Source organism: Falco punctatus (genome assembly GCF_963210335.1).
Source record: "Falco punctatus genome assembly, chromosome: 18".
In the NCBI taxonomy this organism is placed as follows: domain Eukaryota; kingdom Metazoa; phylum Chordata; class Aves; order Falconiformes; family Falconidae; genus Falco; species Falco punctatus.
This window is the reverse complement of record NC_137598.1, coordinates 4,202,120-4,229,076: the sequence shown is the minus strand read 5'-3', so window position 1 is coordinate 4,229,076 and position 26,957 is coordinate 4,202,120. Positions and strand designations below refer to the sequence as shown.

General features: G+C 67.5%; 3 protein-coding genes across 5 annotated transcripts; 2 read left to right on the top strand and 1 right to left on the bottom strand.

Annotated features, from left to right (window-relative positions):
* The first annotated feature begins 792 nt into the window (after nt 1–792).
* ATG101 (autophagy related 101) lies at nt 793–3,020 on the top strand. 2 transcript variants are annotated; one of them, XM_080368687.1, is made up of 3 exons: nt 793–1,040; nt 1,662–1,950; nt 2,079–3,020. In XM_080368687.1, the coding sequence occupies exons 1-3, from the start codon at nt 1,024–1,026 to the stop codon at nt 2,481–2,483; spliced, it is 711 nt and encodes a 236-aa protein (XP_080224813.1). In that variant the 5' UTR covers nt 793–1,023; the 3' UTR covers nt 2,484–3,020. The 2 variants fall into 2 exon arrangements, with proteins under 2 accessions (XP_080224813.1, XP_080224814.1); XM_080368688.1 differs by having other exon boundaries at nt 1,027–1,121.
* On the bottom strand, nt 2,530–26,943 carry FMNL3 (formin like 3). The gene is given in 28 exon segments (XM_080368681.1): nt 2,530–5,309; nt 6,973–7,071; nt 7,190–7,301; nt 7,402–7,491; nt 7,574–7,675; nt 9,595–9,755; nt 9,840–9,969; nt 10,077–10,157; nt 10,283–10,351; nt 10,442–10,676; nt 12,015–12,217; nt 12,299–12,423; nt 13,723–13,791; nt 13,984–14,009; nt 14,011–14,231; nt 14,305–14,406; nt 14,558–14,707; nt 14,783–14,893; nt 15,012–15,086; nt 16,624–16,717; nt 16,811–16,887; nt 16,979–17,087; nt 18,683–18,835; nt 19,182–19,265; nt 22,155–22,231; nt 22,308–22,388; nt 22,485–22,568; nt 26,463–26,943. Coding segments are annotated over 27 exon segments (3,300 nt in total). The 5' UTR covers nt 26,850–26,943; the 3' UTR covers nt 2,530–5,309; nt 6,973–6,979.
* On the top strand, nt 7,683–9,586 carry LOC308055100 (uncharacterized protein). 2 transcript variants are annotated; one of them, XM_080368697.1, is made up of 4 exons: nt 7,683–7,932; nt 8,221–8,648; nt 8,846–9,223; nt 9,430–9,586. In XM_080368697.1, the coding sequence occupies exons 1-4, from the start codon at nt 7,805–7,807 to the stop codon at nt 9,441–9,443; spliced, it is 948 nt and encodes a 315-aa protein (XP_080224823.1). In that variant the 5' UTR covers nt 7,683–7,804; the 3' UTR covers nt 9,444–9,586. The 2 variants fall into 2 exon arrangements, with proteins under 2 accessions (XP_080224823.1, XP_080224822.1); XM_080368696.1 differs by having other exon boundaries at nt 8,846–9,304.
* Nucleotides 26,944–26,957: the final 14 nt, after the last annotated feature.

Here is a 26,957-nt window from a genome sequence, read left to right as displayed (position 1 = left end):
CATGTGTCAGGAACTGCTATGCCGTGCTGTGCTACGGCACAGACACGTGTGTCATGGCGTGTGCCCGGCTCTCCGCCCGGTGACATGCCACAGCCACAGCCCTCCCTGCTGTTTACACCAGGACACTTGTCCCCATGGCAGTGTGGGTGGCCTGATGCCAATGCCCCAGATCCCTGTGTCCCCACGCCCCTGTGTCTGTCGTGTCCCCATGTCCACCCATCCCCCTGTCCCCGTGTCCCCCGTGTCCCCATGTCCATCCATGTCCCTGTGTCCCCTGTGTCCATCCATCCCCCATCCCTGTGTCCCCATGTCCATCCACGCCCCTGTCCCTGTTTCCCCTGTGTCCATCCATCCACTTTCCCTGCATGCCTGTGTCCCCATGTCCATCCACCCACTGTCCCTGTGTCCCCCATGTCCCCATGTCCATTCACCCCTTGTCCCTGTGTCCCCCTGCCCACCGTGTCCCTGTCTCCAGTATCCCATGTGCCCCCTGTCCCTGTATCCCCTTGTGTCCATATGGTCCCTGTGCCGCTGTGCTCCCATGTGTCCTTCTGTGTCCCCATGTACGTCCCACTGTTCTCTCTTTGTCCCCCGTTGCCGTGTCCCCCCGTCCTGGACCCTGGCACTGCGGAGGTCACCGGGGTCACCGGGGGTCACCGGACCCCAGCCCGGCTGCAGTACCACGGAGAAGCCTCCAGCCCAGGGGGCGCTGTGCGCTCAGGAGGGCCCCGAGGAAGCGAGCCGTTCTGCACCGCGGTGGGCCCAGCTCGGTGGCATCCTGTCCCGGAACGAACCAAGCTGGCAGCGGTGCGGGGAGGGAGCCCCGGCACGGAGGCGGCTGTTCCGCCCCCGGGGTCTCACCGCGATCGGAAACGGCATCGTAGGGCACGCGTGAAGGATAACAGGCGTACAGTGAGAAAACGCGGCTTCTGCGGCGGGAGGCGCCGCCATTGCAGTAGATGCTGTGTGCCGACCCCCCCCTACACAGATGGGCTGCTCCACTTCCCTCCTCCCCGCGGTCAGATGGTCGGGCCCGGGCGGTGAGTGGGGGGCCGGCGGCCGTGAGGGGCCCGGGGAAGGGCTCGGGGCCCGGTACCGGGGGGTTCAGGAACCGGGAGAGGGTGAGGGGCCCGGTACTGGGGAGTGAGGGGGGCTCGGGCCCCAGTACCGGGGGACTCAGGACCCGGGAGAGGGTGAGGGGCCGGGTACCGGGGGGCTCAGGACCCGGGAGAGGGTGAGAGGCCCGGTACCAGCGGGTGAGGGGGGCCCGGGCCCCGGGAGGGGGTTGAGGGGATCCGGTATCGAGGGGCTCAGGACCCGGGACCCCGGGAGAGGGTGAGGGGGCCGGTACCCGACGGAGTGACAGGGGCTGAGGCCCTGGCTGGGGGCTGAGGGAGGCCTGGGGCCCTCTGGGAGAGAGTGAGGTAGGGGGGTGGGCCTGGATCGGGCCCCCTGGGTCCCTGTGGGGTGTGAGGGGTCCCAGATCGGGCCCCTTGGGTCCCTGTGGAGTACTGGGGGGCCCAGACTGGGACCCCTGTGGGGTGGGGAGGGCACACACGGGGACATCGGGGCCCACAGGTGGGTAAAGGGGTTTGGCAGAGGGGCTGTTACCCAAGCAGCAGCACAACTAACTCCCCCCAACATCCTTTTTTTCCCTGCAGAACCCGCTGTTGCGCTCCCCCCGGAGCCGCCCCCGCCATGAACTGCCGCGCAGAGGTGCTGGAGGTGTCGGTGGAGGGTCGGCAGGTGGAGGAGGCCATGCTGGCCGTGCTCCACACCGTCCTGCTGCACCGCAGCACCGGCAAGTTCCACTACAAGAAGGAGGGCACCTACTCCATCGGCACCGTGGGCACCCAGGACGTGGACTGCGACTTCATCGACTTCGCCTACGTCCGCGTCTCCTCTGAGGAGCTGGACCGGGCCCTGCGCAAGGCTGTAGGGGAGTTCAAGGTAAGGGACCCCCTCAGCAAGGCCAAAAGTGGGAGCTTAAAAACCTGCGGGCTGTAACGTGTCCTCGCCTGCGAGGGGAAGGTCAGTCCCTGGCTCCCCCCGAGCGAGGCCGCGTGCTTTCTCGGCAGGACGCCTTGCGCAACTCGGGCAGCGACGGGATGGGGCAGATTTCGCTGGAGTTCTACCAGAAAAAGAAGTCACGTTGGCCCTTCTCGGATGAGTGCATCCCCTGGGAGCTGTGGACCATCAAAGTGAATGTGGTCAACCTGGCGAACGAGCAGGAGCGGCAGATCTGCCGGGAGAAGGTGGGCGAGAAGCTCTGCGAGAAGATCATCAACATTGTAGAGGTGATGAACCGCCATGAGTACCTGCCCAAGATGCCCACCCAGTCGGAGGTGGACAACGTCTTTGACACCAGCCTGAAGGACGTGCAGCCCTACCTGTACAAGATCTCCTACCAGATCACGGACTCCCTGGGCACCTCGGTCACCACCACCATGCGCCGCCTCATCAAGGACACACTGGCTCTGTAGGGCTGGGTGCCACCAAGGCAGGTTTCACCCTGCGTCGTGGCACTTCGGCACAGCCCTTGCTTCTTTGGGACAGTGTCTCTGGTTGGATCCTTCCTCTCCGCCTCCAAAAAGCCTCTGCAAGGAGCTGGACTTGGCCTGGCCCTTAATTGGGGGTTGCTGCTTGTTTGGTTTGCACCAAGGGGCGCTTGCCCATCCTGGAGAACCGGCTTGGTGGCTTCTGGGTTGGTGGCAAGTCCTCGCGGCAGGAGCTGCTGTGTGGTGTCAGCACTGGCTCGGTGCTGGGCTCGTGGCCTGGCAGAGCGGTGCTGGGGATCAGCACGGAGCAGGGATGGATCCAAACCCCGGCCGGCCCGGCCCGCGGCCCCTCTCCAACTCGCTCTGTGTGGCACAGCCAGTGCTGGCCTTGTCCTTTGTCACCGCCTGTCCCCCCCGCCACGGTGGCAACCCCATCCCTGGGACTGAGCCGCTTCCCTGCGGGGCGCGGAGATGAGCTTGCTGCCTCTTCTGGGGCAAAAATAAAAAATATTTCTCCTTTCAGGTGGAGTCTGGTCACGTCCTGGCTGTTGATGGTGCCGGCAGCCACAGGACAGGGGGCAAGCAGGCGCCGAGGCTGCGTGGGGGACCCCATCGTGGGGTTTACCGTCTGCAGTGGGGAGTGGCAGGGCTGGGTGGTGGGATGGGGGGGCCTGGCACCCCCCAGGGCTCAGTCAGTGCTGCCCCCACCCCCCGGGAGCGATACACCGAGTGGGGCAGCCCCCCAGGCGCGCCCAAGGGAGGGGACAGGCTGATCCCCGGTCCGTGCAGGGTCCCCTCCGCAGCACCGAGGGGGGGGAAAAGCTGCTTTTTATCCCCCTGCGGGCGGCATCCACTGGGCTCCGTCTTGGCAGAGTGAGGGGGGGCCACATGGGCAGCTAAAGACGGTCCCTGGCATCACTTAAACCCTCCAGTCAGTCCCAGCGGACCCGCACTCTGGCTTGGGGGAGGAAGAGGAGGAGGAGGAGGAGGAGGAGGAGATGAACGCCACGCTGGTGCGAGCCGATGTGTGGGCGGCTGAGGCCACCCGTATCGCTGTCGTCCTGGTGCTCTGCCTCGCCGTCACCTTCGCCCTCTTCTTCCTCGGCTGCAACCTGCTGCTGCAGGCGGAGAGCCTGGCAGCACCCCCGGCGCAGGGGGAGCGGTGGCTGTCCCGCGAGGCCGAAGGCGCTGCCGAGGGGGCGTAGGGACCAGCGCCAGCCCAGAAGACGCAGGGACGGACGGATGGACGGACGGACGGACGGATGGATGGACACCGGCGGCGTTGCCCGTGGTACTTGGGGACGGAGCAGAACGCTGCTGGGGGCTGCAGCGACCCCGGCTCGTACAGATGGATTAAAAGGCAACGGGGCCAGCAGAGACATTGGGGGGACCGGTCCTGAGCTGGGTCTGGATCCGGCCGTGGGTGCGGCAGTGCTGGTAATCCCCCCCAAGAGGATTAGCGGAAACTTTTATTCTGTTTCAGAGCTAATCCCTGGGCTGGTGGGGCAGGCGCGGCTCAGGGGGGGAGCCCAGGCACCTGCGCTGCCATGGGGGTCGCATCCTGCCCCACGGCTGCTGGGGGGGCGCTGGGGGCCACATCCTGCCCCTCCCAGCCTCTTCTACCCCCACTGCGGAGATGCCAGGGCCACATCCTGCCCCCCCCAGACCCTTTCTGCCCTTCTCCTAAGGATGCAGTGACCGCATCCCGCTCGCCCCAGCCCTTCAGGCCCCGAAAGGGCCGCATCCTGCCCCTGCTCAGCCCCGGTGATGCTCAGGTTTATCCTGCCCCTCCATCCCCCTTTGTCTTTGTTCCTGGGGCTGCATCCTGCCCCTCCATCTCCCCCTTCCCCCCCTCCAAGCCCTAAGCTGCTCCCAGTCCCCCACAGCTGCCAGCAGTGGGATGAACTGGGGCTGCCCCACCCTGCACTAGGGCTGGTGATACTGGGGGGGGCTTCCCCTCCCCCCCCCAAAAAAAGCACCCCCCTCCCCCCTTAATCCTGCAGTTTTAATAGTACCGCCACAAAGCCCAGCTTAAGGGTCTCATCCCTGCACATGTATGGCCCCCCTGCCCCCCAACCCCTGGACCCAGAACCCCCAGCATGGGGGAGGGGGCTCCCCGGATGCCTGGGTCCCCGCTGTGTCTTCCCCACCCCCCCCACCCCCCCACCCCCCCCCAAAACAGGCAGTGGCCATGTACAAGACTCCATATATTTCACATGTACAAAAAGTCACTGGGAGGGGGTCCGGGGAGGAGGGGGGTGGTCCGGGGTGGTGGGCACCATCCTGCTGCCTCCAACACCCTCCCCCCCCCCCCCCACCCCGGCCTGGCTTTGGTCCCTTTTTTTGGCAATTAGTGTTCACATCAGTGGTCAAAGTGACGAGCGCGGCAGGGGGGGCCCCCCCTGTGGTCCCCACAGTGGGCTGGGGGCTCTGGGGCGGTGACCCCAATGGGGAGGGGACACCCCGTGGGTCAGCCACTGGCGCTGGGCCCCCACCACAGCTGGGGGTGGGATTTGGCCTCTGCCGCGGGCAAGCTCCGTGGGTGGTCCAGGCAGTGAGCCCCCCCCCCACCCCCGGGTGCAGGGGACAGGGATGCCACCTGTGAGCCCGGGGTGGGGGGGGGGAGGACGATGGCAGGAGGCCGTGCCCCTCCCAGCACAGTGTCGGGGGGCAGGACGGACCCCTCCCCAGCACCGGGGGGGGCAGCGTGGGGTGAGGAGGGGAAACTGAGGCAGCCCCAGCTGCCCCCCCCCCGCCCCCCACCACCGGGGTCCTTCCCCTCGCTCGGCTACAGGCGGATCCACCTGCGGGCTGTGGGATGGAAGGGACAGTGTCAGGGGGGGCCTGGCCTGGGCGACCCCCCTCAGGGGCTGTGGCAGCTCCTGGCACCGGGCTGAGACCCACTATTGTGCTGGGATCCAGTATTGCACTGGGACCTCATGCTGGGACCCACTATTGCGCTGGGATCCAGTATTGCACTGGGACCTCATGCTGGGACACACTATTGCGCTGGGAACCAGTATTGCACTGGGACTGCAGAACTGGGTTCCAGTATTGCACTGGGACCTCATGCTAGGACCCGCTATTGCGCTGGGATCCAGTATTGCACTGGGACCTCATGCTGGGACCCACTATTGCGCTGGGATCCAGTATTGCGCTGGGAACCAGTATTGCACTGGGACCTCATGCTGGGACCCACTATTGCGCTGGGATCCAGTATTGCACTGGGACCTCACGCTGGGATCCAGTATTGCACTGGGACCTCACGCTGGGATCCAGTATTGCGCTGGGATCCAGTATTGCACTGGGACCTCATGCTGGGACCCACTATTGCGCTGGGATCCAGTATTGCACTGGGACTGCAGAACTGGGACCCACTATTGCACTGGGACCACATAACTGGGTTCCAGTACTGCACTGGGATCCACTATTGAACTGGGACCCCATGTTGGGACCCAGTATTGCACTGAGACCCCATACTGGGTTCCAGTATTGCAGTGGGACACTGCATTGGGATCCAGTATTGGACTAGGACCACGTAACTGGGATCCACTATTGGACTGGGACCACATAACTGGGATCCGGTATTGCACAGGGACCCTGTATTGCAGCAAAGACCCCCCATGCTGGAAACCCAGCCTTGCTCTGCTGGGATCCCGTGCCGAGACCCAGCCTTGTACTGGGATCCTGTCCCAGGACCCAGGCTTGCACCAGGATCCTGTACCAGAATCCTATGCCAGGACCCACCCGTGCAGCAAGATCTAGTGCTGGGATCCTGTGCCTAGACCCAGGCTTGCACCAGGATCCTGTGGCAGGATCCAGTGCTGGGATCCTGTGGCAGGACCCAGCCGTGCAGCAGGATCCAGTGCTGGGATCCTGGGCCGGGACCCAGGCTTGCACCAAGATCCTGTGGCAGGATCCAGTGCTGGGATCCTGTGCCGGGACCAAGGCTTGCACCAGGATCCTATGTCAGAATCTTAAGCCAGGACCCAGCCGTGCAGCAGGATCCAGTGCTGGGATCCTGTGCCAGAATCCTAAGCCAGGACCCAGCAGTGCAGCAGGATCCAGTGCTGGGATCCTGTGCCAGAATCCTATGCCAGGACCCAGCCGTGCAGCAGGATCCAGTGCTGGGATCCTGTGCCAGAATCCTATGCCAGGACCCAGCCGTGCAGCAGGATCCACTGCTGGGATCCTGTGGCAGGACCCAGGCTTGCACCAGGATCCTATGTCAGAATCCTATGCCAGGACCCAGCTGTGCAGCAGGATCCAGGGATCCTGTGCCGGGATCCAGCCTCACACCAGGTTCCCACATTAGGACCCTGCTCTGCTCCACGGGGTCGGGGGGTGCTGGGCACCCCGGGTTGATGGCATGCGGGGAGGGGGCGTGCAGGAGGGGGCATGCGGGGCCGGAAGGAGGGGTCCGGAGGGGGGATCCAGGCAGGGATCCGGGGGGATCCAGGCATGCAGGCGGTACCTGGGGGCTAACAGCTGGACTCGTCGTGGTGGGACGGGTCGCAGAAGAAGCGCGAGCCCCGCTTGGCGGTGCGGGCGGTGAAGGGGACGCTCTTCAGCGCTGCAGGGGGGGCAGGGGCGGGGGGGGGGGACACAGGGGGGGACACAGGGGGGACGTCAGCCCCCGCGGGTGGGCGGGAGCCAGGCGTCCGGGCGGGGGGCGGCGGCGGGGGCCGTACCGGTGATGATGTCCTCGATGGTGCCGTCCTTGCCCTCATAGACGGGGCGATGGTCCTTGGCCTGGCGCCGCCGCAGCTCCGCGATCAGCTCCTGCTGCTGCCACTTGTTCCGCTGCCAGAGGCGCAGAGAGCCCGGGTTGGGGACAGCCGTGTCCCCTCTGTGCGTGTCCCCCCCCCCCCAGCCCACCCACGTGTGTGTGTCCCCCGCTCACCTTCTCCTGCTTCTTGGCCTCCTGCGCCAACAGCTTCTCCCGCATCACCTCCTCCTGCTTCTTCCGCGTCTCATTCTCCTGCTCCGCGTCCTGCCGGAGCACGGGGATGGCACCGGGAACCAGCCCCGGTGTCACCGACCCCCCAACCTGTCCCCACCCGGCCCCCCCTCACCTTGTAGGAGCGGATGAACCGGACAAAGACCGGGAAGAAGACGGACGGGGGGGTCGTCTTGGGGCTCTCGCCAAAATACCGCACCACCGTGTTGTAGGCGTCCTGGAAGAGGGGACAGGGTGGTCCCTGATGGGCTGCGTGTCCCACAGCTCCTGGTGGCATCCCGGCACGAGGGGCATGCGAGGCAAGGCGGGCATGAGGGGCGTGTAAGGCAAAACAGGCAGGAGGGGGATGCAAAGCAAGTCAAGTATGGCTGAGGAGCATGCAAGGCAAGGCGGGTACAAGGGCCGTGCAAAGCAAGGTGTGCACAAGGAGCGTGCAAGGCAAGGCAGGCACGAGGAGCGTGCAAGGCAAGGCGGGTACAAGGGCTGTGCAAAGCAAGCCAGGCATAAGGAGCATGCAAGGCAAGGTGGGTACAAGGGCCGTGCAAAGCAAGGCGTGCACAAGGAGTGTGCAAGGCAAGGTGTGCACAAAGAGCATGCAAAGCAAGGTGTGCACAAAGGCCATGCAAAGCAAGACATGCACAAGAAGCATGCAAAGCAAGACAGGTATACATGAGGAACTTGCAAAGCAAGGTGTGGACGACAAGGCGTGCACAAGGAGCATGCAAAGCAAGGCAGGCACGAGGAGCATGCAAAGCAAGGCAGGCACAAGGAGCATGCAAGGCAAGGCGGGCACGAGGAGCATGCAAGGCAAGGCGGGCACAAGGGCCGTGCAAAGCAAGGCAGGCACAAGAAGTGTGCAAAGCAAGGTGGGCGCAAGGAGCATGCAAAGCAAGGCGGGCACAAGGAGCATGCAAGGCAAGGCGGGTACAAGGGCCGTGCAAAGCAAGGCGTGCACAAGGAGCGTGCAAGGCAAGGCAGGCACGAGGAGCATGCAAAGCAAGGCGGGCACAAGGGCCGTGCAAAGCAAGGCGTGCACAAGGAGCGTGCAAGGCAAGGCAGGCACGAGGAGCATGCAAGGCAAGGCGGGCGCAAGGAGCATGCAAGGCAAGGTGGGTACAAGGGCCATGCAAAGCAAGGCGTGCACAAGGAGCATGCAAAGGAAGGTGGGCACAAGGAGCATGCAAAGCAAGGTGTGCACAAGGGCCATGCAAAGCAAGACATGCACAAGAAGCATGCAAAACAAGACAGGTATACATGAGGAACTTGCAAAGCAAGGTGTGGACGACAAGGATGCACAAGGAGCATGCAAAGCAAGACAGGTATACGTGAGGAACTTGCAAAGCAAGGTGTGGACGACAAGGCGTGCACAAGGAGCATGCAAAGCAAGGCAGGCACGAGGAGCATGCAAAGCAAGGCAGGCACAAGGAGCATGCAAGGCAAGGCGGGCACGAGGAGCATGCAAGGCAAGGCGGGCACAAGGGCCGTGCAAAGCAAGGCAGGCACAAGAAGTGTGCAAAGCAAGGTGGGCGCAAGGAGCATGCAAAGCAAGGCGGGCACAAGGAGCATGCAAGGCAAGGCGGGTACAAGGGCCGTGCAAAGCAAGGCGTGCACAAGGAGCGTGCAAGGCAAGGCAGGCACGAGGAGCATGCAAAGCAAGGCGGGCACAAGGGCCGTGCAAAGCAAGGCGTGCACAAGGAGCGTGCAAGGCAAGGCAGGCACGAGGAGCATGCAAGGCAAGGCGGGCGCAAGGAGCATGCAAGGCAAGGTGGGTACAAGGGCCATGCAAAGCAAGGCGTGCACAAGGAGCATGCAAAGGAAGGTGGGCACAAGGAGCATGCAAAGCAAGGTGTGCACAAGGGCCATGCAAAGCAAGACATGCACAAGAAGCATGCAAAACAAGACAGGTATACATGAGGAACTTGCAAAGCAAGGTGTGGACGACAAGGATGCACAAGGAGCATGCAAAGCAAGACAGGTATACGTGAGGAACTTGCAAAGCAAGGTGTGGACGACAAGGCATGCACAAGGAGCATGCAAAGCAAGGCGTGCATGACAAGGACAAGAAGCGTGGGAAGCAAGGCGTGCATGACAAGGTGGCACGCGAGGCGCGAGGCACAGCTGCCCGGCAGCGCTCACCTCGGCTGTCCGTGCGTCCTTCTGCAGCCGCTCCAGCTTGCCCTCGCTGGCAGCCAGGAAGGCACGCAGGACGCTGTTCTCATGCAGCCCACACTCCCGGCGCAGCAGCTCCATTCCCCGGCCCAGCTCCTTCACATCCATCAGCACGTTCTCCAGGGACACTACGGGGGACAACGGGGACGGGTCAGGGGACCCAGGGCCGCAGGGGACGGTGAAGTGGGGGGCGTGGGGACGGGGGGGGGCACCTGCAGCCGCCTTTTCCACGAAGTGCAGCTCCTGCCAGAAGGTTGCCAGCTCGGGGTACTTCTCCCGCACCGTCAGCGCGATGAAATGCAGCAGCGTCATCTTCCTGTCCGTCGACTTGGTGTCCAGGAGCTGCAGGAGGGTTTTGGGGGGTGGGGGGTGTCAGGACCGTGGGATGGGACCCCTGAGATCCCACAGGGACCCAGGCAAGGGGGAAGGGGGGGTCCAGGGCTGCCCACCAGGTCCAGGCTCTGCAGTTTGAAGCCGTAGACGGCACCACGTTTGCTGCTGTTCATGTAGTTGCCCAGCGCCAAGATGATCTGCAGGGGAAAAAGCCCCAGGGATGGGGGCGTCAGAGAGGAGCGAGACCCCCGTGGGACCCCCATGCTGGATGGAGGGCAGGACTCCGGCTTGTCCCCCCGACCGCTGGCCTCCCCATGCTCACCTCCAACATGTGCTTCAGCTTCTGGGAGGACTTGACAGAGGCTGAGGCTGCGATGATGGCATTGAGCTGCTGCAGGGGGACAGGATGGGGGGGGCTCAGCCAGGGCGCAGGGTCCGGGTACCCCCGGTGGGTGCAATATCCCCCTCCCCAGCGCCGTACCGGTGTCAGCATCTGGAGGTTTTCGGCAAAGTTGCCGAGGAAAGCCATGATGGCCATGCGCTGGGGCAGCCGCTCCACCTTGCTGAACTGCAGCATGAAGCGGTCCTCGTCCGCCAGCTCCTCCAGCGGCTTGCGCTCCCGCTCGTACTGCCGCAGCGCCTTCACCTCCGCCTCCGTCGGCAGGAACCGCATCAGGCACTCCACAAAGTCCACCGGCAGCGTCGCCAGGTCGAACCTGCCCCCCAGCCCTGCTGTCAGGGACCAGCTCCCCACTGGGTCCTCTCTGGGACCCCCTGCCCCCCAGCCAGGGCCCCTGCACCCAACCAACCTCCCTGCACCCTGCCTGGACCCCCTGCATCCCAGACAGACCCCCTGCACCCTGCCTGGACCCCCAGCACCCTGCTTGGACCCCCAGCACCCCAGTCAGCCCCCGTGCACCCTGCTTGGACCCCCAGCACCCAACAAACCTCCCTGCACCCTGCCTGGACCCCCTGCACCCCAGACAGACCCCCTGTACCCTGCCTGGACCCCCTGCATCCCAGACAGACCCCCTCCATCCTGCCTGGACCCCCTGCACCCTGCCTGGACCCCCAGCACCCCAGCCAGTCCCACTGCACCCTTCCTGGACCCCTGGACTCCAGACAGACCCCCTGTACCCTGCCTGGACCCCCAGCACCCTGCCTGGACCCCCTGCATCCCAGACAGACCCCCTGCACCCTGCCTGGACCCCTGGACCCCAGCCAGATCCCCTGCACCCTGCCTGGACCCCCTGCCCCCCATCCAGCCCCCCTGCATCCTGCCTGGACCCCCTGCATCCCAGACAGACCCCTCCACCCTGCTTGGACGCCCTGCCCCCCAACCAGCCCCCCTGTACCCTGCCTGGACCCCCTGCATCGCAGACAGACCCCCTCCATCCTGCCTGGACCCCCTCCACCCTGCCTGGACCCCCTGCATCCCAGACAGACCCCCTGCACCCTGCCTGGACCCCCTGCATCCCAGACAGACCCCCTGCACCCTGCCTGGACCCCCAGCACCCCAGCCAGTCCCACTGCACCCTTCCTGGACCCCTGGACTCCAGACAGACCCCCTGCACCCTGCCTGGACCCCCAGCACCCCAGACAGACCTCCTGCGCCCTGCCTGAACCCCCTGCCCCCCATCCAGCCCCCCTGCACCCTGCCTGGACCCCCTGCATCGCAGACAGACCCCCTCCACCCTGCTTGGACCCCCTGCCCCCCAACCAGCCCCCCTGTACCCTGCCTGGACCCCCTGCATCCCATCCAGCCCCCCTGTACCCTGCCTGGACCCCCTGCATCCCAGACAGACCCCCTCCATCCTACCTGGACCCCCAGCACTCTGCCTGGACCCCCTGCATCGCAGACAGACCCCCTCCACCCTGCTTGGACCCCCTGCTCCCCATCCAGCCCCCCTGCCCCCTTCCTGGACCCCCTGCACCCCACCCAACCTCCCTGCACCTTGCCTGCACCCCCTGCAAGCCACCCAACCTCCCTGCACCCCAGCCAGGGCTCCCCATTGCCCCCCCCACCCGCTGCACCCCGGCACGGGAGCACGCACGTGTGGATGGCCCTGCAGATCTCCTCGGCGCCGCGGCCCGCCTTGCGCAGGGTGATGGCCAGGTTCTTGGCGCGGTTGGCTTCCAGCAGCGTCACCTTGGTGGCCACCTTCTGCGACGCCTTGTTCTTGGCACAGACCAGGTCGAGGGCTGGACCCTGCGCTTTGGTCTTGAAAAGCTCCTCGAAGCGCTCCAGGTCGAGGTCCTGGTGGGACAAGGAGCTCAGAGAGGGGGGCAGTGGCGGTGGCACCCACCCAGCCGTTTGGGGCGGGGGTCCCGGGCTCACCTCCAGCACCCGCTCGTCGTCCAGCTCGCTGAACACCGTCCCGCTGATCTGGTTGGGCTTCAGCGCCGTCCAGTTGAAGACGGGCAGCCGGAATTTGGTTTTGATGGGCTTCTTGATCCGGATGGCTGCCAGCGGGGTAGGAGCCAGCTCAGCCCACGCCGGGGCAGGGGGACACATCCCAGGCCCACCCTGAGCCACCGGAGTCCAGTGCATTGGTCCCCAGGCTGTCACCATCCCCTGGGCCACCCCAGCCCCGTGCCGTGGTCCCTGCGCCCGTTCCTTGGCGATTGCAGCCCCGACACCCTGGTGTCTGCAGCCCGGCCCCTTCCTCTGTCCTCTCCCTGTCCCCATGGTCCCTGCACACCCCATCCCTGCAGTCCCCACGCTCTCCCTGTCCCTGTCCCTGTCCCCATGGTCCCTGCGCATCCCCATCCCCACAGCCCCCACGCTCTCCCTGTCCCTGTCCCCACGTCCCCACACCCTCCCTGTCCCTGTCCCCATGGTCCCTGCACATCCTCATCCCCACAGCCCCCACGCTCTCCCTGTCCCTGTCCCCATGTCCCCAGACCCTCCCTGTCCTTGTCCCCATGTCCCCACACCCTCCCTGTCCCTGTCCCCACACCCTCCCTGTCCCCATGGTCCCTGCACATCCCCATCCCCACAGCCCCCACGCTCTCCCTGTCCCTGTCCTCATGTCCCCAGACCCTCCCTGTCCCTGTCCCCATGGTCCCTGCACATCCCCAGCCCCACAGCCCCCACGCTCTCCCTGTCCCTGTCCCCACACCCTCCCTGTCCTTGTCCCCACGGTCCCCACTCTCCCTGTCCTTGTCCCCATGTCCCCACACCCTCCCTGTCCTTGTCCCCATGGTCCCTGCACACCCCATCCCCACAGCCCCCACGCTCTCCCTGTCCCTGTCCCCATGTCCCCAGACCCTCCCTGTCCCTGTCCCCATGGTCCCTGCACAACCCCAGCCCCACAGCCCCCACACTCTCCCTGTCCCTGTCCTCATGTCTGCACACCCTCCCTGTCCTTGTCCCCATGGTCCCCACTCTCCCTGTCCTTGTCCCCACATCCCCACACCCTCCCTGTCCCTGTCCTTGTCCCCATGTCCCCACACCCTCCCTGTCCTTGTCCCCATGGTCCCTGCACATCCTCATCCCCACAGCCCCCACGCTCTCCCTGTCCCTGTCCCCATGTCCCCACACCCTCCCTGTCCTTGTCCCCATGGTCCCTGCACACCCCATCCCCACGTCCCCACACCCTCCCTGTCCCTGTCCTTGTCCCCATGTCCCCACACCCTCCCTGTCCCTGTCCCCATGGTCCCTGCACATCCCCAGCCCCACAGTCCCCACGCTCTCCCTGTCCCTGTCCCCACAGCCCCCACTCTCCCCGTCCCCACGGTCCCCACATCCTCCCCACCTACCCGAGAGCCCAACGGTGAGGGCGATGGAGGGCGAAGCCCCCGGCAGCGGTGGGGCTGGGGGGCACTTGCCTGTGCAGGGAGGAGAGGATGAGCCCATGCCCCAGTGGGGTTGTCCCAATTATGGGGACGCCCCCAGCCTCAGGGGTGGTCCAGCACCAGGGACACCCCACTTTTGAAGCCCCCCCCCCTTCCACCCCAGGGATGCCCCAGCCTTGGGATGTCCCAGTTTTGGGGCTGCCCTGGGGACTCCCCCATCCTCACCTGGGAGCGGGGGGGCTGGGGGTGGCAGGGGGGGGTGGCGGGGGGGGCGGGGGGGGCGCAGCCTCTGCGGGGGGCAGGACAGGGACGCACAGGGCCTCCTCCAGGGGCTCGGGCTCGGGCTGGGGGGGGAGCTCGGTGGCCAGCACGGGGGGCGGCTCGGAGCCGTAGCGTCGCCGAAAAGCCTCGTCCTTCTCCTTCATCATCCGCCGCAGCGTGTGCACTTGGTGGTTCGTGTGCTCGTAGGTCTCCTGGGGGCGGAAAGCGTCAGCCTGAGGGGGGGGGGCAGGACCCTGCCCCACTCCCCATGGCCCCCCCACGCACCTTTACCACCTCCAGCTCCTTCTCCCGCTGCAGCAGCTGCTTCTCCAGCTCTGCCACCCGCATCATGTTCTCGTTCTCCAGGTCCAGCAGCTTCTCCGTTAGCTGGGGGGGGGGGGGGCGGATGGGACACACGGCTGTGACACCAGCTCAGAGACCCCCCCCAGTATCACCACTGACCTCCCATGACCCTGGGAGGGGATGCCCCCAGGACCTGGCCAGGAGCATCCCCGTGTCCCCCCCTGCCTTCACGTACGTGGGACAGATGCTCCTCCAGCTCCTCCACCTTCTCCAGGGCCACGTTCTTGGTCTCGGCGTCCTCCAGCAGCCCCCCCACATCGAAGACATTATCCAGGTACGCCTGGATCTGCACCTGCAGCTTCTCGCTCTCCGTATGCCTCGACTTCTGCAGGCATCGGGGCAGCGTCAGGGACGGGGCGGGGGGCTCCTCGGGGCAGCCCCCCCCCCCCACCCCCCGTACCTGCAGGAACTCCTCCAGCCCCAGCTTGGTGAACTCGTACTGGAGATGGACGCGGAAGTTCATGTCCTCCACCGAGTGCACCACGATGTTGATGAACTGCATGCAGGCGACCTGGGGGCAGGGGAAGGGGGGGGGGGGGGGGGAGCGTGTCACCGGGAGCCCCCCACCCCCATCGTCCTCAGCACCCCCTGCCAACCCAAAGACCCTCGCCCGGGAGCGGGTGTCCCACCATGAAGTCGATGCTGCTGTCCTCGTTGCGGAAATAGTCCATCAGCCGCTCGAAGCGATGCTTCTCCTTGCAGACCTGAGCGGGCGGCGAACGCGGGGTTAACCTGGCTGAGCCCCCCTACCCTGGCCCCCAGCCCCTCCTCCCAGCCCCTGGGCTCCAGTCCCCTAATCCCAGCCTGGGCCTGGGCCTCCCAGCCCCCCCATCCCAGCACAATCCCGGTGCCCCCAGTGCCCCTAATCCCAGCCTGGTCCTGGTGCTCCCGCTCCCCCTCAATCCCAGTTTGATCCTGGTGCCCCTGGTTACCCCATCCCAGCCTGGTCCCGGTGCTCTCAGTCCCTCTCCATCCCAGTGTGATCCCGGTGCCCCCAGTCCCCCACATCCCAGCCTGGTCCCGGTGCTCTCAGTCCCCCACATCCCAGTGTGATCCTGGTGCCCCCAGTCCCCCACATCCCAGCCTGGTCCTGGTGCTCCCGCTCCCCCTCAATCCCAGTTTGATCCTGGTGCCCCTGGTTACCCCATCCCAGCCTGGTCCTGGTGCTCTCAGTCCCTCTCCATCCCAGTGTGATCCTGGTGCCCCCAGTCCCCCACAGCCCAGCCTGGTCCTGGTGCCCCCAGTCCTCCTCAATCCCAGTTTGATCCCGATGCCCCCGGTTACCCCATCCCAGCCTGGTCCCGGTGCTCTCAGTCCCTCTCCATCCCAGTGTGATCCTGGTGCCCCCAGTCCTCCTCAATCCCAGTTTGATCCTGATGCCCCCGGTTACCCCATCCCAGCCTGGTCCTGGTGCTCTCAGTCCCTCTCCATCCCAGTGGGATCCTGGTGCCCCCAGTCCCCCACATCCCAGCCTGGTCCTGGTGCTCTCAGTCCCTCTCCATCCCAGTGGGATCCTGGTGCCCCCAGTCCCCCACATCCCAGCCTGGTCCTGGTGCTCTCAGTCCCTCTCCACCCCAGTGTGATCCTGGTGCCCCTGGTTACCCCATCCCAGCTTGGTCCTGGTGCCCCCAGTCCTCCTCAATCCCAGTTTGATCCCGGTGCCCCTGGTTACCCCATCCCAGCCTGGTCCTGGTGCCCCCAGTCCTCCTCAATCCCAGTTTGATCCCGATGCCCCCAGTTACTCCATCCCAGCCTGGTCCTGGTGCTCTCAGTCCCTCTCCATCCCAGTGTGATCCTGGTGCCCCCAGTCCCCCACATCCCAGCCTGGTCCTGGTGCTCCCGCTCCCCCTCAATCCCAGTTTGATCCCGGTGCCCCCGGTTACCCCATCCCAGCCTGGTCCTGGTGCTCTCAGTCCCTCTCCATCCCAGTGTGATCCTGGTGCCCCCAGTCCCCCACATCCCAGCCTGGTCCTGGTGCTCCCGCTCCCCCTCAATCCCAGTTTGATCCCGGTGCCCCTGGTTACCCCATCCCAGCCTGGTCCTGGTCCCCCAGTCCCTCCCATCCAGCCTGGTCCTGGTGCTCCCTGTCCCTCCTCATCCCAGTTTGATCCTGGTAACCCCAGTATCCTAATATCCCAGGCTGGTCCTGGTGCCCCGCAGTGTCCTAATATCCCAGGCTGGTCCTGGTGCCCCCAGTTCCCCCACCCCAGCCTGCTCCCGCTGCCCCCGCTCCCCCCGTACCTCCTTGAAGTTATCGAAGGCAGCCAGGATGATCTCGTGGCCACCTCTCACCAGGCACACGGCCGCCAGCAGCTCCAGCACCAGCGCCTTCATCCTAGGGCACAGCAGCACCATCACCATCATCATCATCATCACCCCCAGCCAGCGCCAGGGACCACCCCGCCACACCCGACCCCCTCCCCCTTACCTCGGGTTCTTGTTATTGAGGCTCAGGGCGATCTCGTTGACCGCATGGGGATGGGACATGACCAGGTTGAAGCCGTACTGTGGGGACAGAGCGGAGGACAGCGTTGGCAGCGCTGGCACGGTGACATCGGGGGGTGTCGTCCCCCCCTCCCCATGGGGCTAGTGGTACCTGGTAGTTCATGATGGCCCGGAGACACATGATGCAGAGGTGGACGTCATCCTTCTGGCTGACCAGGCGGGAGTTCTTCAGTGCCCTTCGGCTGGGCAGCGTGCCATAGCTGTGAGGACACGGGGTGCTGGTGAGCGGGACCCTCACCCGGGGTGGGGACAGCATGGGGACAGCGGGGCTTTCAGGGGGGCAGAGGCAGAGACAAGCGGTCGGAGGGCGAGAGGGACAGAGGCTACCGGAGACACCGCGAGCACCGGGCTGGCCCGGGCAGCCGGTACTTACCCGGCGGGCGAGCAGCAAAGTGGGCGCAGAGGAGAGAGAGAGAGAGCAGCAAGGTGGGCGCAGCCAGAAAGGGGGGCACCCGGCCCTGGAAGCAGAGATGGGGCGCGTTACCCCGAGGCAGAGCCAGAGTGGGGGCAAGCGGAGGCAGCGTGGTGACGGCAGGCAGAAGGACGCGCCGGCGGCACGGGCAGGATGGGGATGGCACGGCAGGCAGGACGGGACGTGGCATGCAAGGCAGCGCAGGATGCGGCACAGCGGGACGTGGCATGGACCATGCGTGCGGTGGTGCATGGCACGGGATGCACCGTGGGCAGGATGCTGCACGGCACAACACGCACCACGGACAGGATGGTGCTTAGCATGGCACACACCACGGCAGGATTGTGCATGGCGCAGAGCACGCTGGCACAGCACACGCCGTGGCAGGATGGTGCTTGCCGTGGCAGACACCAGGGCAGGATGGTTTGTGGCACAGGGCAACAGTGGCACATGGCATGGCGCGCACCGCAGGCAGGATTAGGCCTGGCACAGGGCTCAGTGGCACGGCACACACCACAAGGCAGTGGGCACACAGCATGCACCACAGGCAGGTTGGCACATGGCAGAGGGTAAGATGGGCACATGCCACGGCAGGACGGTGCGTGGCATGACACGTCACGGCAGGACGGTGCATGGCACGGTACACATTGTGACAGGATGGTGCATGGCACAGCACACACCACGGCAGGACAGTGCATGGCACGGCACATGTCACAGCAGGACGGTGCATGGCACGGCACATGCCACGGCAGGACAGTGCACGGCACGGCACATGTCACAGCAGGACGGTGCACGGCACGGCACACGCCACGGCAGGACGGTGCATGGCACGGCACACGTCACAGCAGGATGGTGCATGGCACAGTACACATTGTGACAGGATGGTGCATGGCACGGCACACGCCACAGCAGGATGGTGCATGGCATGGCACACGCCACAGCAGGATGGTGCTTGGCATGGCACACGCCACAGCAGGATGGTGCATGGCATGGCACACGCCACAGCAGGATGGTGCTTGGCATGGCACACGCCACGGCAGGACGGTGCATGGCACGGCACATGCCATGGCAGGATGGTGCACGGCACGGCAGACGCCATGGCAGGATGGTGCGTGGCACGGCACATGCCATGGCAGGATGGTGCATGGCACGGCACACGCAACAGCAGGATGGTGCGTGGCACGGCACACGCCACAGCAGGACGGTGCATGGCATGGCACATGTCACAGCAGGATGGTGCATGGCACAGCACACGCCATGGCAGGATGGTGCATGGCACGGCACGGCACACGCAACAGCAGGATGGTGCGTGGCACGGCACACGCCACAGCAGGATGGTGCACAGCACGCAGGCAGAGCAGGGCAGGCGCAGCGGGTACGTACCGTAGGGCGGTCTGGCGGGCAGAGCGGGCAAGGGTGCTGGCGAAGGGGGCGGGCAGGGCGCTGGGGTGCTGCAGATCCTCGATGGACCTGCTCCAGGCGCGCAGCTTCTCCAGCGCGCCGTCCTCGCCGCCTTCCTGGCCCTCAAAATCCAACCTGGGTGGGACACGCGCGCGAGGCGGGGGGGCACACGGCTTCGGCGCGGAGCGGCACAGCCACCGTGGCAAGCGCTGAAGCGGGTGGCGGCTGGGCAGCGGCAGGGTGGGGAGAGGCGCGAGGGTGGCCCTGGGACCCCCAGCCCAGGGTGGGCAGGATGGGACCGAGCATCACGTGTCCCTCAGGACCCCACAGGGGGTCCCCATGTGCCAGCCAGGCTGCCCTGAGTGGTGTCGGCCACCCACAGCAGGGACCTGCCAGGGGGCACCAGCACCCCAGGGACCCCCCCAACACCCCAGGGACCCCCCCCAGCCCCCCAGGGACCCCCCCCCAGCCCCCTACTCACATGACGGCGCACTGGGCGAAGGACAGGTAGTTCACCAGCACATCCAGCCCCTTGTTCTCATCATTGAGGAACTCGCGCACCCACCTACAGCACCAGGCACCCATCAGGACCCGCAGGAGCCAGGGACCCCCCACCAGGCATGATCCCCCCCACCATGGGGACTCCCGGCTTGGTGCAGGGGTGGGGTGGTGGGGGTGTCCCCGGTTTCCAGTGGCGGTTGCAGCCCCTCTGCTATCACCCGTGCCAGCACCGGCACGGCTTTATCTGCCGGCTGCAGAGTAGGGTGGGCTCGGCGCTGGGTGCAAGGCGGGAAGCAGAGCTGGGTGCTGGGGCTGTGCCCCCCAGCCTTGGGCACCCTGGGGGTCGGGGTGCCCCAGCCCCCCTGGGAGGGTGGGAGGGTGCAGGTGTGAGGTGCTGCGTGGGGCAGGGAGCCTGGTCGAGAGGTGCCCTGGGGTGGGTGTGCAAGGGATGGGGGGTGTGTGTGTGCATGGGGGGGTGCACATGGTGTGGGTGTGCATGCGCACGGGGGGGTGCGTGGCGTGTGTGTGCACAAGGGGGTGTGCATGGCAGCATGCCTGTGGGGAGCGTGTGCACGGGGGGGTGCGCGTGGGGTGGGTGTGCATTGGTGGGTGCACACAGGGCGGGTGTGTGCACAGGGGGGTGCCCGTGGTGTGCGTGTGCACGAGGGGACGTGCGTGGTGTGTGTGCACTGGGGGGTGGGGGTGGTGCATGGCAGCGTACATGTGAGGTGGGTGCATGGGGGGGTGCACGTGGTGTGTGTGCATGGCAGGGTGCGCGTGGTGCATGTGCACAGGGGGTGCGTGTGCATGGAGGGGTGTGCAGGGTGTGCGTGTGCACGGAGGGGGGGTGTGTGCACAGGGGGTGTGCGTGCCAGGGAGCACATGGTGTGAGCGTGCACAGGGTGTGCACGTGCATGGGGGGGTGTGTGTGCATGTGCACAGAGGGGTGCACGCACGTGCATGAGTGTGCACAGGGTGTGCACATGCATGGGGGGTGTGCACATGTGCACAGAGGGGTGCACGCACGTGCATGAGCGTGCACAGGGTGTGCACGTGCATGGGGGGGTGTGTGTGCATGTGCACAGAGGGGTGCACGCACGTGCATGAGTGTGCACAGGGTGTGCACATGCATGGGGGGTGTGCACATGTGCACAGAGGGGTGCACGCACGTGCATGAGCGTGCACAGGGTGTGCACGTGCATGGGGTGTGTGTGCGCATGTGCACAGAGGGGTGCACGCACGTGCATGAGCGTGCACAGGGGGTGTGCGTGCCAGGGAGCACATGGTGTGAGCGTGCACAGGGTGTGCACGTGCATGGGGGGGTGTGTGTGCATGTGCACAGAGGGGTGCACGCACGTGCATGAGCGTGCACAGGGTGTGCACATGCATGGGGGGTGTGCACATGTGCACAGAGGGGTGCACGCACGTGCATGAGCGTGCACAGGGTGTGCACGTGCATGGGGTGTGTGTGCGCATGTGCACAGAGGGGTGCACGCACGTGCATGAGCGTGCACAGGGTGTGCACGTGCATGGGGGGTGTGTGCGCATGTGCACAGAGGGGTGCACGCACGTGCATGAGCGTGCACAGGGTGTGCACGTGCATGGGGGGGGGTGTGCATGTGCACAGAGGGGTGCACGCACGTGCATGAGCGTGCACAGGGTGTGCACGTGCATGGGGGGGGTGTGTGCATGTGCACAGAGGGGTGCACGCACATGCACGGGGGGGTGTGCACAGTGTGTGTGTGCACGGGGGTGTGTGCATGGCAGGGTGCACACGGCATGAGTGTGCATGGGGTGTGCACATCATGCTTGTGCATGGCAGGGTGCACACAGTATAAGCGTGCACGGGGTGTGCATGTGCACAGAGGGGTGCACGCACATGCAGGGGGGGCAGGGGGGCGTGCACAGTGCGCGTGTGCACAGGGTGGGTGTGCACAGTGCGCGTGTGCACAGGGCGGGTGTGCACACGGCGTGAGTGTGCATGAGGTGTGCACGGTGTGTGTGTGCATGTGCACAGGGGGGTGCACATAGTGGGTGTGCACGGGGCGGGGGTGTGCACGGAGGTGTGCATGCACGTGGGGGGGCGTGCAGGCGGCGGGGGTCAGCATGCACGTGATGTGCGTGTGCACGGTGGGGGGGGTCTGTGCGTGGCAGGGCGCACGCGCAGGGCGAGGGGCTGTATGCACACGCATGGGGGCGGTGTGCACACGCACAGCGGGGGGGGGGGGGCACACGTGCACGGGGGACACCCCCCCACACGTGCAGAGAGCACCGCAGCCGGGAGCACTGCGTGTGCACAGCCTTGGGGTCTCGTACCCCTGCCCGTACCCCTGCCCGTACCCCTGCCTGCAGCCAACGAGTCAGGCAGCCGGGGAGGGGGGGGGGTCCCGGGGGGGGCTGCGGCCGCCCCTTTCCTGCCGCCCCAGCCTGTTTCCTGTCTCCGGCTGCTGCTATTTTCAGGGAAGAGCGGAATGACGGAGCCGGTGGTGGGGCACAGCCCGGCACGTGCACCAAACACCCCGAGCACGCGGGCAGGACCGTGCCACCCTGCCCCCCCCGCCCCCCACTGTCCCCATCCCTCCAGCCACCCCCCGCTGGTGCATCCCCCCCCCCCCCTTCCCCAGCACACCAAAAGGGCTGAGCTGCCGGGGTGGGGTCGGGGTGCTGGTGAGCTGGCCGGTGCTGGGAGGAACTGGGCAGGATTTGGCCATGGTGCTTGGCGCAGGGCGGCATCACCGCCCCATCCGCCCGCGGCATCCGCCCCCCCCCCCCCCCGGCTCCCCCCACCCCCCCCCCCAGGACCTGGCAGCCGTGACCCACGGTACGGCCAGGGCAGGAACCGGCCCAGTTCCTGCAGTGCCTCCGACTTCCCCTGCAGCTGCAACGGGACCCCCTGCCCCCCCCCGCCCCCCCCCCGCCCCCCCACCCCCCACCCCGGGGACCCCACACTCACCCGATGTGGTTCGTCCTCAGGCTGATCTCCAGCTCGCGCAGGACCTTGGTTGACTCCTGCACCCTCCTCCTGAACTTCTGGGGGTAAAGCAAGGCTGAGCTGGGGCCCCCCCAGCCCCCCCTGTGCCCCCACCCCCCACCCCCACCCCCTTACCTTCCTCGTGACACCCGGTTCCAGGAAGCTGCGCAGCTTCTGGATGTAGGCATGGGGGGGGCTCTTCACTTGGAACCGCTCCTAGGGGGGACAGGGGGGTGTCGGTGGCACTGGCACGGCAGTACAGCCCCCCCGGGACGCCCCCCAGGACCCCCCCCCCCCCCCCCACACACACACCTGGTCGCAGATGAGGTCCCACTTTTTCTCGTTGTCGTACTGGCGCAGGAGCCGGGCTTTGTCTGGGGGCAGGTTCATGGAGCTCTGGAGGGGGGGGGGGGGGGGCGTCACCCCGGGGGACACAGGGACGCTGACCCCCCCCCCAAGGGCACCCCAGCCCCACGGCACAGCCAGGGTCCCCCAGAGGGGCACAGCCAGGGTCCCCCCCAAGGGACACCCCAGCCCCACGGCACAACCAGGGTCACCCCCCAGGCCCATGGCACAGCCAGGGTCCCCCCGAGGGGCACAACCAGGGTCCCCCCCCGGAGCACCCCAGCCCCACAGCACAGCCAGGGTCCCCCCCAGGGGCACCCCAGCCCCACGGCACAGCCAGGGTCCCCCCCAGGGGCAAAGCCAGGGTCCCCCCCAGGGGCACCCCAGCCCCACGGCACAGCCAGGGTCCCCCCCAGGGGCACAGCCAGGGTCCCCCCCAGGGGCACCCCAGCCCCACGGCACAGCCAGGGTCCCCCCGAGGGGCACAGCCAGGGTCCCCTCTGGGGGCACCCCAGGCCCACGGCACAGCCAGGGTCCCCCCGAGGGGCACAGCCAGGGTCCCCTCTGGGGGCACCCCAGGCCCATAGCACAACCAGGGTCCCCCCCAAGGGCACGGTGACCCATGGCACCATGGCACAGCCAGGGTCCCCTCTGGGGGCACCCCAAGCCCATGGCACAACCAGGGTCCCCTCCAAGGCCACCCTGACCCACGGCACAGCCGGGGTCCCCCCTGAGGGCACGGTGACCCATGGCACAGCCAGGGTCTCCCCCAGGGGCACCCAGCCCCACAGCACAGCCAGGGTCCCTGGCACCAGTAAGCACCGGTGGCCATGGGGCCACACATGTGACACCATGGGCCACCAGGGCCACACGCCAGACGCTGGTAGCACCAAATCTCGCCAGCACCGACGCATCCTTCCTGTCTGCACCCGCTTCCTCGCCGGCAAACCGCAGCCTCCGCTCCCCGCCCGCCGCACGGCGCCCGGCTCACCGGGGCGCTGGGCATCACCCCAGCAGATCCCGGGGACCACTGGTGCAGGATGTGGCCCAGGACCCCCGGACGGGCACACAAACGGGGCGCCATGGTGGAACCTGGGGATGCTGATGGCTGTGGGCTCGTGATGCCACCCCGGTGGGAGATGCCACCCCTGAAGGTGATGCCACCCTGGTGGGAGATGCCACCCCTGGCGGGAGATGCCTGCCACCCTGGTGGGTGATGCCACCCTGGTGGGAGATGCCACCCCCGCAGGTGATGCCCACCCTGGCAGGTGATGCCACCCCGGTGGGTGATGCTGCCCCGGTGGGTGATGCCACCCTGGCGGCAGATGCCACCCCTGAAGGTGACGCCACCCTGGTGGGTGATGCTGCCCCGGTGGGTGATGCCACCCTGGTGGGAGATGCCACCCCCGCAGGTGATGCCCACCCTGGCAGGTGATGCCACCCCGGTGGGTGATGCTGCCCCGGTGGGTGATGCCACCCTGGCGGCAGATGCCACCCCTGAAAGTGACGCCACCCTGGTGGGTGATGCTGCCCCGGTGGGTGATGCCACCCTGGTGGGAGATGCCACCCCCGCAGGTGATGCCACCCCAGCAGGTGATGATGCCCACCCTGGCAGGTGATGCCACCCCGGTGGGTGATGCTGCCCCGGTGGGTGATGCCGCCCCGGTGGGTGATGCCACCCTGGCGGCAGATGCCACCCCTGAAGGTGACGCCACCCTGGTGGGTGATGCTGCCCCGGTGGGTGATGCCACCCCGGCGAGGCAGCTCCCAGGCAGCACCGTTAGCAGGAACTGGGCACCGCCACAACCGGGAGGTGCCGGCACTTCACCCGCCCCACGGCAGCTAAAATTATCCCTCCCCTGGTTATCCCGATCCCGTGGAGCCGCAGGAAACCGGTGCAGAGCCTGGGGGGGGGGGGGGGGGGGGGGCAGTCCCCGGGGATCTGGGGGGTGGGGGATGGGGTCCCCCCCCAAAATTACCGCGGGGACGAGGACAGTGCCGCCCTCCCCATCGAGCCACGCTTATTCGTACACCGGAGCTGTCGGCAAAATCATGGGGACACCCGGGGACACCGGTGAAGGTGGGGGAGGGGGGGGGGGGGCAGGGGGCCCGGGTAGGGGTGGGGGGCACCGGGGTGGCTTTGAAGCGCTGTCGCCCTCCTCGGCATTCCCGCCGCTCAGTTTCCTGCCTTTGTGGCGGGAGCTGGGCCGCTCCCGGCCGGGCACTTCCTCCGCCTCCGCCCCCCCCCACCGGGGACCCCCCATCAGCTGCCCCGGGACTGAGCCCCCCAGGGAACCGGGGGCCACCGGGGCTAGACACCCACCCACCCCCCCCCGGGGTTTAGGCCACCGGGATCGTGCCCGTCCAGCGAAATATTTTCCTCCCCAGCAGTAGCCGGGATGGCACCGGGCGATGACACCGGGGGTGGGGGGTGGATTTTGGGGACCCCCGATGCCATCACCCCCAAAATCCCCACCTCCGGCAGCACCAGCACCCGGCAGGATGAGTCCCCCCCGCTGCTGGCCCCACGGGGACCGGGCTGCCGCATCCGCCCCGCGTGGGATGCGGGGACGGGCAATGGCCCCGCGGGTGGGTGGTCCTGGCCCACGCTGGCGGGGGGGGGGGGAGGGTGTCGGTGCCCCCCGGTACCCCCCGGTTCCGGCTCCCCAAACCCCGTGGGATCACACTCGGCATTTCCTGCCCGGACGTGGCTTCCGCTGGCGACGGCCACCACCAGGATGGCGGGGCTGGGCGTTGGGGGGCTGGGGGGTGTCACCCAGCCATGGTGGCCTCACCAGTAGCCCCCCCCCCCCCCCCTACCCCCACCCCCCGGATAAAGCCACCCCCATGTTGACACCATGGCCGGGCCACCCTGATGTGCCACGAGCCAGGCGCTGGGGGGATGTGGTGGTCCCCATGGCATCGGTGGGTCCCGATGGCACCGGGGTCACAGTGTGGGGCTGGGGTCACCACCAAGCCACGTCCCCGTGCCGGGGTGGCACCGTAGCCTCGGTCGGCGGTCGCTGCGGGGAGGCCACCGCCCCAGCTGTGACAGCGGAGCAGGGACCACGCAGGGCGCCCGTGGGGACACTGCAGCCACAGGGACCCCCGGCCAGGGGGAAAACGCACCCGTGGGGACACCCAGCGCATGGGGACCCCCGACCATGGGGACACTGTACCCACAGGGACCCCCAGCTATAGGGACCCCCGGCCACAGCGACGCTGTGCCCACAGGGACCCCCAGCCATGGGGAGCCCTGGCCATGGGGACACTGCACCCATAGGGACCTCCAGCCATGGGGACACCACACCCACGGGGACCCCCCGCCACGGGGAAAACTGCACCCACGGGGACCCCCGGCCATGGGGACCCCCAGGCACGGGGACACCGCACCCATGGGGACCCCCAGCCACGGGGACCCCCGGCCACGGGATCCCGCAGCCACGGGGAAAACCACACCCATGGGGACCCCCGGCCACGGGGACCCCCGGCCACGGGGATCCCCACCCCCAGCTCCCTGTGCTGCCGCCTCGGCGGGACTTTCCCGGTTCCAAGAGCCCCGGGGCCAAAGGGGCCTCCCCGGTTCCACCGGGAGTGGCGTCACCCCCCGGGGCTGTCCCGGGCCGGGCTGCCCACGGCCACTGCCCATCCCCGCGGGCACCGGCGCTCCCTGCCCGCCCCCGGTTCCTCCGGGCGCCGGCGCCGTCGGTGCCCGCCCGGTCTTTGGCCCCGCAACCGGCCACCGGGAGGGGAGCTCGGCGGCGGCGGCGGGGCGGGCGCGTCCAGCCCAGGGGGGCGCACCGGGGGGGTCCCGGGTATGGGCGGCCAGGGAGGGCGCAGCGGGAGCAGGAACGGAGCAACGGGGAAGCGCACCGGAGGGGCACACCGGGAACCGGAGGGGCGGAGCGGGGACCACCAGGACCGTGGCGGGGGTCGGTGTCTTACCAGCACCAGGGCGAACCGCTCCTCCAGCTCACAGGGCTCCGGCATCGGCATCTTCCCCGGGGCGAACAGCCCGGGCCCCCCCGGGGCTGCCGCCGCTCCCGGGCCCCGGGGCAGCGCCTCCCCGTCCGCGCTCTCCACGTTCCCCATCCCCGGCCCAGGCACCGGGGGGCGGCGGGGGAGGCTCAGCCCGTCGCGTCCGGCCGCCGCCACCGCCTCCCGGCCCCGCCCCGCCCCGCCCGGTCCCGCCCCGTCGGGCCGCCCGCAGCTCAAGCGGCGGAAGCCGCCAGGGGGCGCCCGAGAGCGGCGGGGGCGGGGGGAGCAGCGGCGCTCACCAGGGGGCGCCCGAAGCGCAGGGAGCGAACGGGAGGTGCCGATTGGTCCGGCCATGAGGATGATAGCCAATGAGCGTCGCGCTTCTGTGTGGAGGAGGAGGAGGATGGCCAATGGAGGCGCTCGGGTGCGGCCGGCTGCCAATGGGAGGTGGCGGCGGCTCGC